General features: G+C 49.5%; 5 protein-coding genes across 5 annotated transcripts; 3 read left to right on the top strand and 2 right to left on the bottom strand.

The window, feature by feature from the left end:
- Positions 1-7,652: 7,652 nt before the first annotated feature.
- On the top strand, positions 7,653-8,660 carry KD926_008920 (uncharacterized protein; the record flags this gene model as incomplete). The annotated part of the gene is made up of 4 exons (XM_053101504.1): positions 7,653-7,792; positions 7,917-8,087; positions 8,154-8,195; positions 8,249-8,660. The coding sequence occupies 4 exons, from the start codon at positions 7,653-7,655 to the stop codon at positions 8,658-8,660; spliced, it is 765 nt and encodes a 254-aa protein (XP_052954915.1).
- Positions 8,661-9,125: 465 nt separating this feature from the next.
- Positions 9,126-10,304, bottom strand: KD926_008919 (uncharacterized protein; the record flags this gene model as incomplete). The annotated part of the gene is made up of 1 exon (XM_053101503.1): positions 9,126-10,304. The coding sequence occupies one exon, from the start codon at positions 10,302-10,304 to the stop codon at positions 9,126-9,128; it is 1,179 nt and encodes a 392-aa protein (XP_052954914.1).
- Positions 10,305-14,094: 3,790 nt separating this feature from the next.
- wetA (developmental regulatory protein WetA) lies at positions 14,095-15,732 on the top strand (the record flags this gene model as incomplete). The annotated part of the gene is made up of 1 exon (XM_053101502.1): positions 14,095-15,732. One exon carries the CDS (start codon positions 14,095-14,097, stop codon positions 15,730-15,732), a length of 1,638 nt encoding a protein of 545 aa, XP_052954913.1.
- A 607-nt stretch (positions 15,733-16,339) lies between these two features.
- KD926_008917 (uncharacterized protein) lies at positions 16,340-17,021 on the bottom strand (the record flags this gene model as incomplete). The annotated part of the gene is made up of 3 exons (XM_053101500.1): positions 16,340-16,698; positions 16,777-16,893; positions 16,949-17,021. 3 exons carry the CDS (start codon positions 17,019-17,021, stop codon positions 16,340-16,342), a joined length of 549 nt encoding a protein of 182 aa, XP_052954912.1.
- Positions 17,022-17,548: 527 nt separating this feature from the next.
- KD926_008916 (calponin homology domain protein) lies at positions 17,549-19,585 on the top strand (the record flags this gene model as incomplete). The annotated part of the gene is made up of 2 exons (XM_053101499.1): positions 17,549-17,715; positions 17,827-19,585. The coding sequence occupies 2 exons, from the start codon at positions 17,549-17,551 to the stop codon at positions 19,583-19,585; spliced, it is 1,926 nt and encodes a 641-aa protein (XP_052954911.1).
- Between the last annotated feature and the right edge of the window lie 353 nt (positions 19,586-19,938).

Below are 19,938 nucleotides of genomic sequence, written 5' to 3'. Positions count from 1 at the left end.
CGCCTTTTCCTGCATGCACGTTGTATTCTGCCCCAGGCGAGTCTGACGTTTTCCCAATGACTGCATCCAAGCCAAACTCAAAGGGGCGAGAAAGCAGAAAAAGAAAAGAAAGACGAACAGGGATCTGGCAGATGACAATGCAGCCCGGATGAGTTGGAGTTGGTGGCGGTGATGGGGGACAAAAAAAAAAGGAATTCAAAGATCAAACAACGAAAAGCAATCAAAGCAAAAAAAAAAAAAAAAAAAATCAGAACTAGACGTACCTGTGTAACGATAGTAATCAATAGAAGATCGTGACAATTACCAAGCAGGTTCAAATTTGCATCATTTTGTGTCCCAGTGCCAGTACCGTGGGAATGGGTCAAAGATCAATTAAGACCTCCAGCGGAGTCCAGGGGAACGGGTCAAACTGGTAGTAGTAGTTCGAGAAAAGGGAAAAAGAAGGAACGAATGAGGGTGAGATAGAGTTGGACTAGGCAATCTTATTATTATAACCCAAACCCACACGGAGTGAAGAAGCAAAGGAGAAAATGGAAGGAAGAAGAAGAAGAAGAAGACGATGTCAAGTCAAATTCAGGAGTCGGACTGGCGATATCAACACGGACCGTCCGAAGTCCATGCTCATTTGAATCCGGTACAATTCCTTAATAGAATGGATATTATTATTATTATTATTTTTTTTTTTTATTATTCCTATTTGATTTTCTCCGTCTGTCTTCTATTCCCGAGGACTACAGAGGTTCACTAAGTCACTAGCGACTTGCAGAATCAGGAGACAAGTGGAGCCCAGGTACCAGATAGCGTACCCTTTTTTCTGGAGTTGGTGGACATCCAGACAACAAATGAAAACTGGCCGCGAGTTCCATCAGGTGGATAGGGGGGCAATTTGGGTCCAAAGATGAAATTGGAGAGAGAGACAAGGTCTTTGGAAGTTGTCTGTTGTCCGTTGTAGGATTTGAGAATTATGCCTCACTGTCTAGGTATTTGTATGTATCTACTCCTGTCTAGCGGCTTCGGGACATCCGTGTCGGTCAAGTCTCAGAAGGCCGCAAGAGTCGAGATCCGGAGTTTCACCAGGCACGAGGGACTCCTGATCGACATTGGCCTGGTCTTGCCACAAGGTCTCCAATGACAACGGCCCATGACCGGAGAGGCGACGGCGTTGCTGTTAAGCTAACCAGGAGATCCATGGAACTGCGGTGAACCACCGATTGAAATTGTACTCAGGAGATGGGGTCCAAATACTGTACTTCGTTCTTTTCAAGTACTACAGGGAAAGTTCCGGGCGAGCGATAGAAGTACCCGCAGGAAGGATCGGAGGCAAATGCAGAGAGGCCACCAAGACGGCGAGAGAACGAGGGAAGAAAAAAAAGGATATCGATCTCCGGATGCCGCACTAACGACGCTGGACCCCACTTGGGCCAAGCGCGGCGAAACCCTACCAGGAGGCGCTAATCCTTTTCAGGTAAGAAAAGGGGCGCCAGGATGTGCCGACTGCCCGGATGCCTCAGGCTGGCCTCTTCCTTTTCCTTCCTCCGGGAACAATTTCTAGTTGTAGACTTCTACCGAGTCTTCTACTCAGTACACACTACTGCGGAATACTCGGTACTCACAAGTCTCAGGTTGATGCCTTTCCATGCAAGATGATGCATTGGGAAGAATGATTGGGCTTATGTCAGATCCTTCCCACGGCCTCCCATGGCCCATTTCTTCGGACGACACGAGCGTTCGCGGTTGACCCTAAATCTTTGCGTTCCAAACTTCGGGGCTTCCCATCTTCTCGGATTTGGAGTCATCCATGATCCATTCCCTCCGCCCAAACCTAGTTTTACCACTATTGGTTCCGATCGGGTTTTCTGGTTGGACTCCAAACCCGGTATACGGGCGTTGATCCACCATCAGACTGCCTTTCGTTTCCTGGCCCTTCGAGAATCACCTTATTTGTCTCTAGGATGTCGTTTGACGTCGACTGATTTCTGGTAGAAGGTCCCATCTGACCGTTGTGAACATTATCTGATGGGGCTGGGCAAGTTTATCTTTTTTTGGCTTTCTTCTATCACTGCTCACGTCCAGAACAAAGAATCCGAGATGGATAGGAGGGGAGATGTCGAACAGTCGAAATGACAAAAACCTTCCCTTCCCCCAGGTCAAATTTTCCGTTCGCCAGAGCGATCGCCTACTTGTCAGGGTCGATCATCCATGATGTACCCTTCAGCACCCACCAGTCTCTCCCCATGATATACGAAACTAGGACAACGTCCGACAAATAAGCACGAAGCAGCGAACATCCCCTTTCCCTGATCGGTTGGACAGAACCAACTCCATCCCTTCGCGGACTGCGACGACGCAAACCTACGAGGTTCTCCCTATCTTGTGCTAATTCCGAACCCAACTATTAGAAAACACTACGGTGTACTCCGTAGGCGCGATTAAATTGACTAACTTGATTCCATTCCGTCATCGCAACTTCGCAAGCCTTGTCCCTTCCGGTAAGGCGGCAACATCAGGGAACTAGACTCACAGGCTACCGCTCGCTATCAACCACATCTCACGGCTCCGATTCGAATCTCAATAATCGTACTCCGATAATGTCTCGGGTAAACCCCCGGTGTCCTTCTGTACTCTCATTCGACATGCGAAATGCACTCTGTAAATCAGTTGGCTGCAGTAGTGGGTCAGAGGACCCATGTGGTCTCTGATCCAATAATTCCGCCACCGAGTCAGGGCAATCAATGCGTGCCTGAGCCAATCAATTGGTTATTGTGCATCATGCGCCCCCCTCTCCAGCTGAGGGTATGCGTTCGCGGTTCACCACCGATCTATTGAGCGGGGAATCAACGCGGAACCATGGTTGAGCTGGCTTCGATGGACCGAGTGACCAACACGGCGGATAGTGAGTAGGCTGATTTACCGATTAGTGACTACAGGATCTGGTTGGAGTGAGCGAGGGATGTGCATGCTGCATTCTAAAATCGACTGCATCAGAATAATCCCTTACGTGCAGACCGTCGTCGTTGGATTTGCCGAAATGCATTGCATGAATGGATGGATGGGCAGACGGATGAGTTAGTATCGGATCTCAGCTGAGATCAGCACGCTTGTGTTACACGCAGACAGCAAAAGCAATAACAAAGAAAAAGCAGCTAAATTCTGTCAAATGATGGCTCCCGATAACACTACTTAGTTACTCCTCGTAATCAAACCCAGCACGACGGATATTTGACCTTGTGACGCGCAACGAGCATTGCCCTATTACGGCATGGACGGCTATTATTTCCCCCTTTCCTTTGCCTTTCGGAATCCCACCTGCTCAACATAGTATCAATCTTCAATAGATCCATCACCCGAATCATGTACCCCGTTGGACACGAGGCTCTTCGATTCAGGTTCAATAGCGCCAAAGGTATTTTCTCCGTAGTCGGGAATTACCTGCATGCGAATGATCCAACGACTATCTGAGTTAAATCATCTGCCGCATTAGGCACGGAGCATAATGGAGATGAGATGTTACTAGAATGTCCCCAGAATTTGCATCTGACTAGCACTGTTTAACATAAATTAATTAGTTAAGCATGGTTCTTTTTTTCTTCTTTTTTCTTTTTCTTTGCTCTCTTTGAGTCTTTGTGCTGTGGTGCGTGAGATCAAACCCACTACGGGAACCCCGCTGGAATCCTATCGATATGCTCTGCATAATGATAAAAGAGAAGTCATAAGCATATAAAGTAAGCTTCACGCTGACTATATTGAGTGTTCCCTAGTTATCACTTGGTAACTATATACATCCGTCCTTCCCGTCCCAACTTCCAATGTCTACAGAACACATCCTTGCAAAATAAACCCACTAGGTACAGTACATATATACCAACTCCACACACAAATTAAATCGCCACCACCCAAATAACACCGCAATTAAAAACCCTCCCACATCCCGCATTTCAATCGAGACGTCTCATCCAATCCAACGGTCTCTGTACGACCTAGAATTCTGGAATAAGATCAAGATCGACGCACGGCTCGGATTTCCAGCCGCTTTCTCTGCATCTCGCGCCGGTGCTCCACTCCTGCATGCACCTCGGCGGTCTCGACTCTTCTACCTGTTACAGATTCGCTTCGGGTGTGTCAACGCCTTCGTGTCATTTGTCGGAGGGGCAGGCGCAGGTGCAGGAATTCACGTTGGATATTTCCGGTGGTGTTTTGAAGTGGCTGGCTGGTTGGCTGCAGTGCACAGTACAGTAGATACATAGATGCCACTGGGGGATAAAAAGTAAAAAAGCAACTAATGAAGAGGGTTCATTTGCCCCATCTTTGTTCCACGTCGAGGTTGTCAAGGATGGTGGTTTAGATTCTAGAGGTCTCGATCGGGCGAGGTAAGGCTCCCTGCATACGGAATGCTCTATCGGTGATCCATTTTTCTGTGGTCCGGTCTACTTGACAGGGATGGCTTGGACTGAGAGATTATATCAGATCGGAACCCACGGAGGCGAGGGAATCGTTTTGTGCTACGCTGGCGACCTGGTCATTGAGGATTGGTAGGGATATATGATTTTAGTTTTGGGCTGCTTACACTTCTACTAACTATCTTACTTGTGCACGCTGGTCATGTTCATCCTGGTACTCTTGATTCGCTGCCTTTATCTGAGGACATAAGATAAAAGCGACCTGAGTGACGTGACCGAGAAGATAGAACTGCTTTATATCGGCGTAGACTTTTCCCTTCTGAGGACAGGCTAATTAATACCCAAAGAGCTTTGACTGTGGAGACTTGGACTCGTCCGCCTACCTAATCCGACTTCTTCAGGCTTCTGGTTGCTTACAGATGACGTGTCTTCGGGTTTCAAAGGGGAAAATTCGATAAGGGAGGGTTTGTTTCATCTCTTTGTCGCCTTACGAGTGATCGTGGTGGGCGACCCTTCCTGCGAGGGCATCAAGTGGTAGTGACGAAGCGACAGCTTGAGTAGATATTTTTGTTTCAAGAGAATAAGGATCTCCGTTTTTAGCTTAAACTATGGTCATTAAATACTGCAATTATTTAACTAGTCCACTGCAGTTTTCTATCTCTTTCCTTGTTAGAGACAGCATGCCTTGCTTCTAAGTCATCTCCAATCGGAAGGCTTTTGTATCTATTCCGTACCTTTACCATTTCATTTAGTGTCAGTGGCTCCTCCGATGTTGATACTGGAAAGCACAATTGGAAACCCACCAAGATATGCTAATTTAGATTGGTCCTCATATTAGACGATATTGAAAATATCGACCGCAGTTATTTAGAGCAAACTCATCCGGTTAACAGTGATTGCTTAACTATATCCATCTTTCCCTCACCATATCCATCAAATTCTTCCATCCCAGCCCATCAAAGTCAACTTCGAGCCTACCGTCTCCATCACGATCACAAATCCCAATAATCGCACTCGGCGCAAACAGCAAGCCTCTCCAAGGCAAACTGTTCGCTTACACATCGTGATAGACTTCTCGTCACTGGGTGACTCTGATTTGAGATAGCTCAATCACCTTATATTGAGCATTGACATCTACCTAATTTCCCCATATTCATCAGAATTACCGGCAGGCATGACCCTGACCAATTGCATATCGATCATTTGCTTGCCTGATAAACTCATCGCGGTATTTCTTGTTTCTATTGTCGCTGGTGATGTTGTTCTTTTGTTCTATTCAACGTCTATGGTATGTATATTGTTGTAGGGAATACATCCCCCGTGCACCCAAAGCACCATCATACAAAGCCTGGCGTTTGAGCACAGCCAAAGGCACATCATGGCCCTTTGCCTCGACGAAGAAATTCAGCACTATAGATTGCTTGCTCCTCCTTGCAAGGATCGTGTCACTTAGCTACTCACGGACTCTAGAATATCCGATAGATCTGATCCTCCGTAGCGAGACAGTTTTCTGATCTCTTGTAAACAAGTAGTAGAGCAGTTGCGCAAGAAATCAGAAGCAGAAGTATGAGAGTTAGAGGTAGAAGAAGAGCTTTGGCTTGGAGACAGTAGGAGGCTATTTCGGGGGTTAAATTCTCCCAGCGCGCTCTTAGTCAAGTATAGCTTTGTGAGTTTATCCCAGAATATCGGAGGAGGAGGAAAGGTACGGCGCTTCGGTGGTCGATTCTGGTGCTTGAAGGACGGCATGTAGGAAGTATGTCAGCGAAAGATACTAAAGGACTGTGAGTAATAAGGGTGGCTGTCTGCCCGTTTTATGCGGCGTCTGGATTAATAAAGAGATATTGGCGGGATGTTCTCGGTTGGAACAAAGGATTCACCATAGCACCAGCGCGAAGCACATCCCAGAGGAGATTGGAAGAGAAACTGGAAAAAGGCGTACATTATTGTATGTACCCTTTTGCTGCGGGTAGCTCTTATCCATAGTGAATTGCTAGGGAGAAATATCTGGCCCATGACTTGAAAGGTCCCTTGCTGTACTTCCTCCCTAAGAGAAATTGTCTTTACCATGTCTCTTGGAGTACGTAGTCATTCTCTCTTTGCCTAGCAATGAAAGGCGCCCGGTGGCAGAATCCTACCTAGTATATTGTGCCTCTAGATTATTCACTAGTTGCATGAGTTAGGGCTTAGAGATAAGCCTTTGGAACAATAATCGGGTACCCTGGATAACAACTTAATACTCTTTCTCATCGAGGACGCTCGGCCTTATTGAAAAGACGTATAACTATTGAAGCGGGAATGACAGTTCAGGAGGGGCCAGTGGTGCGAAGAACGTGAGGACATTAAAACGGTCTCACATTCTAGTTGTAAAGAAGTGAATAGACACATCTTGTACTGGTTGGGAAATATAAATAATCGCAGATCCAACTATATAAAGTAGCAGCCGCCGTGGTGATAGTGGGCCTAAACAGAACTGTCGTAAGCACGGGAATGCCCAACAATCATCACTAAGGTTCCAGTTTACCGGAATTTGCTGAAGAGATGAACAACAGGGGTGTGTTAACTGCATTCCCACGCTCTATCGCTCTATTGCATGGTTTTGTATCCCTCAAAAAGCACACTAGTAAGCACGAGCAGAGTGAGCAGAGTGGGTCCCTCTTAAGGGCCACCTTTCCCCATCCAACTTCTCTGACAGTTGAACATGACAACGACAACTTTACGCTGGACGCATCTTTTGGTAATTCAAAATTGAAAAATCCCAAACCGAGCCGAGTGGTCTTACTCTGAAGTCGTGATCGCGCGCACTATCAATAAAACTAGTGCCACTAACGTATCCCATCAGCTGACGTCAACCCCCCGAGATCGAAGTCGTCCGAGTTTCCGAGCGACAATAGGAGAAAAAAAGTGTCCGTTAGGATGGGTCCCGGCTCCAGTCTACAGAAAATAGAGCCGCTATTTTTAGTCTTACCCCGAGCCTCCATGCATTGTAAGCGCTTCGATTCAGGGTCTATTGTCCGATCACTTACGCAATGCTTCTATAGCGTGTACAAAAATAAATCAATTTGGCCTTCGTCGGGGTCTTATTTATGGGGGCGTAGGTACATACATAGGTAGAGTAGGTAGTTGGTTTGTCTGAATAACTATTCTGTCGCTCGTCTTGACGACAATTGTATACCCTGGTAACTACTGAGTTCTATTACTTAGTTAGCTTGTCTCTTTATTGATAATTATTCACTTCACTCCATCAATCAATCAACAATGTCTGGACTACTATACGCCTCCGGAGGCCGCGGGCTACCGCGCTATTTTTTCCTTCACGGCAGTCACGAACGCACCAGCTTTCCGGACCAGGTCGAGGTCGAAGCCAATGTCGTTAGTTTCTCAGGGAATGGCAAGGTGTATGTTCATTTTTACCTTCTGTTATGTCATGTTATGTTATGTTAAACAATCCATCGCATATCCCTCTGCCCAACATATTCCCTACCCGACGAAATCCTAACGCTGTCTTCATCTCTCGTTAAGAATCTCTGGCGATAACAACGAACCCATATCCCAGAAATACTCCTTCCTCAATGGCGTCCTGACGCATACGGACGGGCAAACCGAGGCGCCCATACCTGCCAGAGAGTTTGTCGAGACATTGCTCAAGAATATCAGTGTCCCTGCTTTGGTATTAGTCGAGGTACCTCACAGGTGAGTTACTTACTACCTATCAATCTTAACTAGCTAGATACAATAGCTGATAATTCACTTGAAAAGTGAACAATCAAACCCCCAAGACCCCAACGATTCCGTTTACGTGTATGTATATCACCCCCAGCCTATCAAACCAACTAACTAATCACATGCAACAGCGCCATCTCCGTTCTCGGCCGCAGCGATCTACGCATCTGCGTCGGCGAAGAAAGACGCTACATCGCGCGGATGATGCGCGTCTTCGCGCCCCGCTTCACACAAGCCATGGCTCAACGAAGCGACGAATATCTCCCCGGCGATGCGCAGAACCTATGCAAAGAGATAGCGCATGACATGGGGTCTTCGCTGATAGACAACCCAAACAGTAACAGTGATAGCGGTAGTGAGGAAGGGGCTGACGAGGACGAGGAAGAACTAGTAGGTTTCCTACACCTCTACCGACAGCGGTATTTGGGGAAATCGGGGACGGAGAGCGGGTATTTGGATATTCTGGAGGCGTGTCTGCTGCATGTCTTGAAGATGCCGTTTGAGTTGGAGTCGTCGGTGCAGCAGGGGTTGATTCGTTATTGAGTTGGGGGTTTGGGTAGCGTGTGGTTCGGGGTCTGGGGTCTTTGTTTCTGTAGATATTTATTGTATGTATATAAATTGGATAGAGTGACGGAGAGAGCTTTGAGGGGGAACGTGGTGATAAGTGTCTACTCATATGTACAGTGGAATAGACCTGATAAAGTACATTCGCAACAAATTCCGTGGATGCACGAAGAGGTGGCTGCATAAAAAATAAAAATAAAAAAAACACGCATAGCTGCAGGATAAATCCTGCTTACGAGTACCAATTTGAATTTAAATTTTCAATTCATTGTTAAATCAAGCATTGAATGCTGCAAGTTAAACCCCGCTAAAGCTTTTACAAATGTTTATCGTAAGTCATACATAGAAAGTTCATTTTCCCACCGTTTTCACCAAATTTTTTTTTTTCTTTCGGTATTTTTAGTTTTCTGTATTCGCCTGGTCTCTTCAGTGATTTGTTAGAGCTCACTGTAGGCTCTCATGGCAGCAGACATAAGGCCTCCAATGGTCAAGTGCAAAGCCAACACCGCCCGCGAAGAAGCTCAACTCCTCCGGGCCGATCAGGACCTCGTCGGTGGCCAGCCTTTCTGAGAGGAGGCCCTCTATCTTGCCCATCAAATAACGATCAAGGCTTTCCACGGCCCCAGGTAGCCGCAGTGAAAGCCCCTTTGTGTCGTTTATTGTGACTAGTTCGTCTAATTCTTCTTCGGTGACGAGATTGTGAAAGCTTCCGATGACATGGTTCAAGGCCTGGTCGATGTAGATATAATCGGGGTCTTTCGAATCCAGGTATGGTGACTGAGTGTGCCCCGCTTTGACTTCTTTGGTTCGCGCACGAAGGCGCGCCTTGTAATCAGGTTCGGCGATCCCTTGGATGCCATGCATGTAGGCCGCGAATAGGCGCTTATCCAGGTCAGCCACGTCGCTGGGATGTTCTTCTGGCAATTCTTTGATGTGATCAGAAATTTGAACCTCAAGATCCTCGTCGTCCATGTCAACATCAGACGTGTCGCTCTCCTCAAAATGAAGTCTTCCAGAAGCACGGGCAAGCTCCATCATTTCATGGCATGTCATTCCGGTCTGAGGCTCATCGTCTTCGTCGTCGGCATCGAAGTAATATGGAGCCTCGATATAGGAGACTTCTGGGGCAAACCGAACGCCGGTCGATTCGAAAGAGACGAAGGAACATTCGAGCGAGTCAGCTTCGTTCTCTTCGTCATATCCGAACACGATGTCAGATCCATCGGAGACAGACTCATCAGTGCCATCCTCCCATGCGGTTTCGTAGTACATTTCATCGTCACTTTCATCATCGCTTCCGTCCATGACATCGTCATCCTCATTTTCGGATGACAGGTCGGATGCATTTATGCATTCACCATCAGACATGCCATGAGATCCATAGCCCGACTCCGATCCCTCTTCGGGTTGGGCGCATGGTCTCTTCAAGATGGATTTCAAGATAGGACGGAAGGGGGCCGCTAGGGCAGTAGTCAATGTCTTTGTTGCAATCAAGTTGGTCGAGGTCATAGAGACCTCGTCCGATGCATAGCAGCTGTCCTGGGAAGTGGTTGAGCATTCAAGACGTGAGCAAGTCGAAGAGAAGGATTCCCAGGACTGTTGGTTCATATTCGTGGCATTCATTGTGAATGGGGGTTCTTGATTCAACGGCGTTTTTCGGGCCAGATTATCCAAATTCAAGGACGACGACGTGCAAGATAAGGATATAGAACTGTGCAAATTTTCCGCTTGAGCTAACCTGAGCAACCAAGGTGAATAGAAGGGACTTTGTGATTCAAAAGCGAATAGACCGTGCTGTTTGCGATCAAGATAAATGAACGGCTTCGAAGGCCTCCGACAAACGTGGGGGAATTCATAGCGAAGCTAAAGCGTGAACGAAGTGTTCAACTAGTGGAAGGCGAGGAATCCCTCGATGGGAAAAACCTTCTGAGACATGGTTGATGATATCACTTCGAAATCTGATAGTTGGGGGTTTCAAGATTGTTGCACATGCACTTCTGTTGGTAGCTTTCGACTTCCCAAAACGAACACAACTCTTTCAGCTCCTTTTTTCTGATCGAAACGATGGATTTTCCGATGTTATACATATGTATTGTCGGATATCAAGATCGTGTAAACGGGTCTTGTCGTAGATTTAGGGGGCCGGAATGACGGCTCTGTCGCGACGCGTGAGGTCCTAAATAGGAAATCGGCACGACTTCACGATAGATGAAAGTCTGTTCGGTAGGTTTCGAGGACTGATTTCGCGTTGATCGAGCGCGAATGATGGATGGCGACCTGGTTTTATTGAGTCATACCCACTTTGCGTGGGATGTGTGGATGAATTCGGCGGGGGTGCGAGGGGTAAGGATCAAAAGGGGGTATACCGGTTTCAGTCGGGTCAGAGTTCGGACGATAAGTTCAAAGCGCTGATAGAATGTAGTGTGAGTTGATGATAGATGGGGATGATAATAGAAACAACACTGTATGGGGGTGGCGATTAGCACCTTTATAAGCGCTGAAGAGAGAGAAGAGAAGAAAGGGAAGGAAGAAACAGGCAGTTCCCGGTGACCAGCCTGACTTTGCAGTAAGATTTCCGTCATCATCAGCGAACTTTCCCGCAGTTGCCTCCCTCTGCGGCCTTACTGTCGGCCCGGCGTTCGACCGGCTGCCCCGGGCGGGTTAGCGCCGGTCGCTAACTAGTTAACTAAGCGAGCGTCATGCTGACTCAACTTCCGACTGATGTTTCCGGGCGCTTCCAACTTGGTGGTCGCTGTGCATCCGATATTCTATTCCATTCATTGTTCGATATTTTAGATTCAGCTGATCATTGATCTACGGGGGCTTTTGGTAAGGGCCAGAGTTTTTATATTTTCTGGCCATATCTTGCTTTCCTTGGATTTTGACCATGGTCGACCAACACAAATCAATAAAATTGCAGTAACTATATAGAACAATAATAACTAGATCCTAGCGGCTCATAAGTGGGACTAATCAGGAAGACCAAGCACCCGATCAAGATTAGACTAATTCAATATTGATGCCAAGCGGATTTGAGGACTCGAATCTATGTGATAGATCAAGTTATCAGGGTCGTCCAAGGCGCATGGCTTAAACGGGTGCCTTGATTGAGAGCTCCTAGCTTCTTCAGTCCGATATTTTGCGCCCTGGTACTAATAGTGGACGTCCTCCAGGTCAATGCATTCTTGACTTACTCCGTACTACATTGACTGCTCGATACAACAGGATCACGTGATCGGAACTGCTGCCATGTATCACATGAGCATGATTGCCTTAAAGCGGCATCATCTGCAATAGGAAGCCACGGCTTGACCTGCAGGATCTTAATCGGTACCTGTTGTTGTTTCTGCTTCTCGATTTCAACATTGCTCAAGGCAAGTCATTGCTATCCATCTCATTGTCGGCTTCTATAGTGTTCAAGGCCTGCCAAATTTCCTTTGTAGGAATACCCCTTGCGAGAAGAGCCAGGAATGCTTTACTGCAGGAACAGAACAAAACACGAGCCAATTGCTTTGTGACTTATCGAAAATACAAAGCAGTCGCTGTTCTCCCTGTGCCAACAGCTTTAGGACTCCAAGAGAAAAAAAAAAGAATGCTTCTATCTATGTTCCATGCTAAGGGTAGGCTGAACATTCCTGCCAGTGGCTGTTGCCACACTCTGGCATTGGACGAGCCCCCTGAGTCGACACGAGTGTTTTTGCCCACCTGAGATTCCGCTTGCGGATCTTGAAGTTCCCCGAGGCCTCGAATTGGCTCCCTCCTTTTTGCGGAATCATTTTTTGTGTTGCTCTATACGGGTTTGCCCGCTACCCTGTCAGTGTGACTCCTTGGAAATCATCAAAGAGGTGAACCGTGGCTCTTCGACAGGGGTTAAGCACAAAAGCAGGAAAGATGTTCAACAAAGAAATAAGAAACCAGACTGGTATCTGTGAGTTTCTACAGGCTCTTTCGACTTGCTCTCGGAAGAGATCAATGCTCTGCTACTGGACTAAGAACAAAGAACCTGCGGGTTCCCGCCGTCCTTCGTGTGGGACTCTTCAGTCAATAGAGACAGTTCAATTGACGAGTTACTGTGATAGTGACTTGCATATTCGGGGAATTTGAAAAAAAAAAAAAAAAAAAAAAAGTGCATTGGAAGCTCAATGCAAACAGCGTTATCCTATACAGACGCGAAAAGACCGTGACGCGTTACAGAGTGTTAATAATAGAAACTTGCATCTACAAGATAGGGTCATGATTTGCAGATCATTTCATGTGGAAAACTGCAAGTCAATCGATTACCCGCTGGAATATGTGGCATGAATCGCAAGGTGGTTCGGGGTTCCAGAAATCGGTTTAGTGCATTGTTGCTGGGGGTTCACATTCCTCCCAGCCCCAAAGCAAAGTGATATCCGTTCTAACCTTATGAACGTCAGTGCACCGAACACCCGGGAAGCCTCTGCTCCACCATTCCGGAGAAGCTCACGGAGAAGTCGAGATGCACAAGAGGGAATAGGGTGAGAGAAAGGAATTGCAGGCCCCTCAGCTATAGAACCACACATATGAGGTAATCCCATATGACGTTTACATTTCGAGAAGTCACTTACTACGGCGGATATTCTCCCAGACTGCTCCTCAAACCCAGCAGGACCCGTGTGATTGGTGATCCCTGTTGCATCTAAGGCCTGATCACTACCCGGCTTCGATTACCAGAGGGACGATATCTCGTCGTCATTGGTTTGGGTCCTACCTGGACCCCCCCCCCCCCCCCAAGGCCCGCACACCGCGCACACGCACTTGTCCTGCTGATTCTATCCTCTCTGTTTCTGGCATAGTGAAGGTTACATTCCGACGGGTGGCCATTTGGGTCCCCAGCCCACTCTGAATGAAAGTGTGGATGGAAGAGTTGGAGAGCCCATTCAGCCACCAAGCTATTCGGGTGCTCTGATTGGCAGTGTCGGTCGTGCGAGGAGACATCTAGCATTCCGCGTCGATCAATGGTGGGGAAGTTCCTTCAGGTCCGTTATATTGCATTCCTTGGCCATCTTTAGAGCAGATGGAATGTGTGCAGAATCCCAGAGGCTGGAAGTCTGTGGCGGACACTTCAAAAAGGGCGACTCGTCTTTTGTTTGTTTGCTTTGTCTACTTTGCATCTTGTGCAGTGTTTTCTTTGATTGACAAGTTATCAAACTGTTCCTACAGTCCAAACATTCCATCATCACCCAAACACACCCTGTTGGAACCCCGGCTCGCCTTCCGAGCTTCCCTTTGACCCATCCCTACCATTCTTTGGTTGTTTGGTTTCCCTCTGCTTGTCTATTTCCGCCGGCCTCTAGGCCAATCATCTGAACTTCTGCTGCTCCAAACAGCCTTTGACATCTTCTCTCATTGTCGCCGCAAACGGAAGGTGACCGCTGTACCTCACTCGCCCAAGATGTTCGCCCAATCTTTCGATCATTCATTCAATGACGATATCTTCCAGTACGTCAATATGGATCCTACAACTGCCGATGGCAACAAAGACGTTTCATTCCCTGGAGACTTTGATCAAATATTCGCACTCGATTCATTGTCTAGCGATTGTGGCGACCTGTCGCCCACCGTCTCCGCCTCCAAGCGGGCCCAGCAGTCACCGCAACCCTGGGGTAGGGACCTTTGGTCTGTTCCGCAGGACGTCAGTTCTTCAGGCCAAGCACCCCTTGCTTTTCAAGACACCATCCACCCCGCGGCCGTTGCGGATCTAAACGTCAACCTCGAAGCTTCTTCGCCAAACCCTCCGGCAAAAACCCGCTCGCCGTCTACTCCCCCGGCCACTCCTCATCGCAAAGCCAAAAGCGCCCTAGTCACTCCCAAATCAACTGGCCACCGTCGTGACACCCATGAACGCCGCGGTATTTTGCGCAAACAGAGCTTCTCCCCCAGCATAGTTCGCTCCTCTCAGCTCCAGAAAGGCAGAATGGCGTACCCGGAAGCTTGGGCTCAGCGATTCCAGAACTTCAGCTTAGGTAGTTCGGATGGTCGTTTGCCTTTGTCCCCGCCGCCCTCCGATATCCTGGTGCAGCACGAGAATATGTGCGCCGATCACACTGCCCAAATGACACACCATGGGGAGTCCTCCGAGATGCCTAACCCTTTCGACTCGACCATATTCACCGAGTCCCCCGCTATCTCGATGCCATCTCCTTCTGCCGGCGCGCTGGCTAGACAGCAGCAACGGTATTTAAGTCAATCGAACAACTCTGCCATGGCCACCTCCAGTTCCCCCTCAGCAGACGACATTTTTTCCTCTCCACATTCCTCGGATCCTCAGTCCATCTCCTCGTGGCATTCTGATTCCCTCGCTACCTCTCAACTTCCATTCACACCCGATCTGCAAAGCCACGACGCGCAAGCGTGGTGGTCTCCCATGAACTCACGGGTTGCCCAGCGACATTCCTACCCACAGGTGGTCGCGTCCCCGACCCCACAGAGGCCGATCCAGGCCCCCAACAACCAGCATGACATGCTGCAAGGCGGTCTTATGATTCAGTTGGAACCTTCATCATTTGACATGCCGGGTACTGCAAACACGTCATTTGGTGCACCGCAGATGCCATCGGTTCCCAATGCCCAGGGAACACAATCATATACACATGCTCCCACGACTCCACAGAAGTTTGTGGATCCCTCTTACGCACCTCAGATTCATAATTCCTCCTCGCGGTCCCCATCCTTGTCCCCGACGGCAACCGGATCGCCCAAGGGCATGCGCAACGGCGCCATCATGAAGACCCCTCCGCGCGGTCGCTACCAAAGGAAGATGTCCCAACCGATGAGCGCTCCCAGACCGGCTAAAGGCTCAGGCGGAAGCCCTAGGGGAGCCGGTAAGTCGGTGACGGTGTCATTTGTGAACTTCACCCCTCACGATAAAAACAAGATCCTCACAGGGGTTGCTCCCAGCGGAAGCTCAAAAACGAAAGCCCGACGGGAGCAAGAAGCCCGTGATAGACGACGCAAGATGGGCGAGGCCGCTTTGAATGCGGTCCGGAAAGCCGGCGGCGACGTCGAGGCTTTAGAGGCAGTTTTCTGCTGAAAATTACACCTTGGCATTTTATACACATATAATATTCTGTTTCATTTTGTGTGTCTGTGTTTCTATTTTTGTTAGTTTCATATACCTCTCTCGTTTTTTTGGCAACGGTCGTTTTGGCGCTTGTGTTTGAAAAAAGGAACTCGGCGTTGGGATTTCAATATGTTAGATTATCTTTCTTTGGCTGTTTCTGGAGCGGTGTATACTATGATACGCATTCTAATAATTGGATCTAATTCTCTCACTGTCTCTTCATATCTGTCCGACTAAAGGTCTTGTAGAACCGACCGATCGATGCCTTAGGGCTTTCCCCAGGCACCTGATCTCCACTTGTAGCCGTCCAATTGACGGGCGGATGATGGTCATGACGCCGGGCAGTTCCTTCGGTGGAGTCCATCGTAATCGTCGATTTCTTTGATTATCAGGCTATTATACAGTAGGGGAAATGAATCTATCTGAGTAGAGTATGATCATAACAACGCCGGTACCCAATGCTTTTAGAATTTTCCAGTGAATCAGGATGATTTAAAGCCCCCACTATGCCATGTCTTGACCTGAAGACCAAAAGCGAGGGTCATTTAAAGCAAAACATGTCTTTTTTCCATTACCTTCATCGCCCTGACGTCTTCGGTGACCAGGAATCGGGCTGCCAATTCTCGCCCGGTGAGCCTCTCGCCTTGGCCCAGGGATCCTCCTTCGCCGCAGCCGGCTGTTTCTCGGTCTCATCCCGTTCCGCGGTGTTGGTCTTGGTCTCCTGTGCCGGCGCATTCAACGTATCATCGCTCGTCTTCGTCGCTGGCGCAGGTTGCTGGTTTTGCGGCTTATCAAGGAAGGACGGTTTGCTGGCCCATCGCTCATCAGCCAGTTGGGCTAACTGTTTGATGTGAGCCTGGCGGACAAGATCCTGCTGCTGTTCTTGGATAGTCGGCGCGTTCTTTCGCATATGTCGGAGCCATTGGTGCCATTGCGCTGGAGGCAAATATCCGTGTTAGTTTGTTTCAATCCGCGATGGGGTTGGGTGCTGTGTTGGTTGGGTTAAACACGTACGGCTCACTTGGACATCTCCGAGGTGGGTTTTCGGGTCGACTCTCACGATGCGCCGGTATCGCGAGGCGTTCAGGGCATCTTTAAATTCCCAGTACGTGTTACCGCGCAAGTCCGATCCTGTGCAGAGAGACGAATTAGAATCGGAAAGGTCACGGCGTTCTGTTGAACACACCCGCTAGGAAGGATTTTCGCCACGGCAGTTTAAGGCTCTTCCACTTGAACCACAAACTATTGATGGGACTCATTGGTGCCCGATGGTAAGGTTGAGAAACTAATTAATAATCAAACGGCTAAATTGCAGAGTCAAAAAAAGGGGGTGGAGTTCGATAGGCGAGCAGCAGGGGAAATATGCCAGGGAGAAAGGGACAAAAAGGGATCGGCGAGCAGAGGAAGAAGCGGACGGACGTCATCGGACGAGGCGGAGCGGCTGACGGAACATTCCATTCCTCGCCCTTTCACTTCTCTTTCTCTTCCTTCTTCCTCTTCTTCTCCTTCTTTCCAGAAATTTGGGTTTTTTTCACACTGCCACGAGTGTTCTCCGGGCTTTCTTTGCTTTTGACTGATTTGTCTTCGGACAGTTTCCCCCGTGTCTCGGTCACTTTATATACCCTCCTTATCTTCTCGGGCACATACATACAATCCCCCTGGCCGCGTTCCACGGTTCGCCTCAGTGGCCAATTGACAGGCAACAATCTACCGATTTCACCTCTTTACACAAACGTCTCTTCTGCATGCAATAATCGCGTCGAACCGATCTCTTCCAACTCCCAAAATGGCGTCCGTCACGTCTCTAGACAAAGACCTGCGCAATCTACGCCTGTCCCGCTATACCCCGCAGGCAGCCGCCGAAGTGCGCGACTGGATCGAGGAAGTCCTCCATGAATCCCTACCCGCCGGGGATCTTCTAGAAGCCCTCAAAGATGGTGTCGCGCTCTGCAGGTAAGACTTTCAGCCATTTCTCGCACCCTTATTACCTATCCAAGTACCTTCCGAGACATGCCGGCCGAGGGGGCATCATTAGCAGCCAACTAACAAAGTCTCACCCGCTAGACTCGTCAACCTTGCGGTCTCCCCGGGGGTCAAATTCAAGCAATCTTCGATGCCCTTTGTACAAATGGAAAACATCTCGCACTTCCTCCGTGCCTGTCAAATCCAACCCCTGAGTCTCCCGCCCCACGATGTCTTCCTCACCGTCGATCTCTACGAAGGCAAGGACCCCGCGCAGGTCCTCCAGTGTCTGATGGCCTTCAGTCGGAGAGCCAACGCGATTCAACCGTCCAAGTTCCCTCGGACCATCGGCCCTCAGAATAAGGGCGGCACGTTGAGCCCTAATATGACGGGATCCAGCCAAGGGGCTTACACGCCTACGAAGTCGCGATTCTACAACGGGGTCAGCGATACCGCCTCGAACGTTTCCGCGCAATCCAGTCCGTCCGCGAAGTCGCCGGCTGTCAGCAGCTGGAGTAAGAAGACCGACGAGCATTCGACCTCCCCGGCCTGGAATATTCATCAATATGGCTACATGGGCGGCGCTAGCCAGGCTAACCAAGGAGTTGCTTTTGGCGCTCGTCGACAGATCACCACCGCTGCGCCGCATGTGCCGAGCCTAGCGGAGAAGGAGAAACGCCGACGCGAGGAAGAGGACCGGCTCCGTGCGGAGCAGGAATATGCCGAGCGTATGCGCCAGCAGGAACGGGAGGAGCGAGAGACAGAAGAGGAGCAGGCGCGCGCTGAGGAAGCGCGTCGCTGGGAAGAAGAGACGGCGCAGATCCGGGAGAAGGAGCGACTCGAAGTGGAGCAGCAACGGAGGCAGTGGGATGAAGAACAGCGCAAGTGGGAGGAAGAGGAGGATCAGCGTCAGCGCGAGGAAAGAGAAACAGAGGACCGGATCGACCAGGAGAGGCAGCGTCGACGCGAGGTCAACGACACCCGTCTCAACGGCCAGTTCCTCAGTCAGTACCAAGCCAGCCAGCCAGTGTCCGGCCGCGCCGCTGCCACCGAGCCCAGCGAGAGCCAGCGCATCCGACAATTGGAGCTGGAGCTGGAGAGTGCGAAGGAGAGAGAGGCCCAGTATGAGCGCGAGCGACGAGCTCTTCGTGAGAAGAGATCCACAGGCAGCAGCAGCAACACCCCTCCAGCTCCTCCAGCCCGCAGTCCTCGTCCTGTCCCCGTTCCTCCCAAACCCAGCTACGATCTCTCGTCTCTGGAACAGGAACGCCGCCTCTTACGCACGGAATGGCAGGATCATCAACGAGAGGAACCCATCGCCGAAACCAGCCCACCACCTCCTATGCCCCCTCGTCGGCCCTTACCCGACCCGACCTCGACAGCTAGCAGCGGTGGCCCCCCTCCTAAACCTCCCCGTCCTCTCCCGGACCCGGTGAACCAAAAACAAGAGAGCCGCGTCGACCGATTCCTCTCCTTCAACCGTCCCCCGGTAGCCGCCAAGCCCGCCGCCCACCGTCCCCAAGACTACAGCACCACCTCTGAAGTCGACGCCGAGAACAGCCGCCGCGAAGCCGCGCAGGAGAAGACCAAAGCCGGCGGCTGGGCCTCCAAGTCCCTCCTGGAGCGGGAGATGGAGCGCGAACGCGAGCGCCAGCGCGAATGGGAAGACAACCAGAAACAGACCGAGGCCGTCGCCGCACAGGGCCTTAGTGATTCCTCGATAGGCACGGGGCCCGGCCAGGGTGCCTGGAACGTCCATCAGTATGGGTTTTTGGGCGGCGATAGTCAGAACCGAGGAGGGCCTGGCTTGGGCGTTGGAGGTGCGAGACGCCAGATCATCGGTCCGAGACCTCCTCCGTGAAGCGAGACATTTCTTTCTTTCTATAACGTAACATAGTGATATCCATCCTTGTATCTATCTACCGGGAATCTTGGCAGGGAGTTCTTTCGTTTCTATTTTTTATCTTCTACATTATATTGTTTAGCTGGGTGGGGGATCCGTGATATCAGGAAGGTTGTGAGTGGTCGTTATCACATCTAGTTTTCTTTATATCGAAATAAAGAATAGTAATTCCGTCTCTCTTTTTATACAGTACCTCGCCGGTGAAATCAACGAGAAGACAAAAACAACCTGTCTGAAGTATCGAGGACACAATCATGCACGACGCGAGCGTACGTCCTGGAATTTACTGTCTGTCACTTGTTATTATGGCT

This window comes from Aspergillus affinis, assembly GCF_023601865.1.
Source record: "Aspergillus affinis strain CMG 70 chromosome Unknown NODE_60_length_195438_cov_84_765746, whole genome shotgun sequence".
NCBI classification, from domain to species: Eukaryota; Fungi; Ascomycota; class Eurotiomycetes; order Eurotiales; family Aspergillaceae; genus Aspergillus; species Aspergillus affinis.
This window is presented reverse-complemented; position numbering and strand designations above follow the sequence as displayed.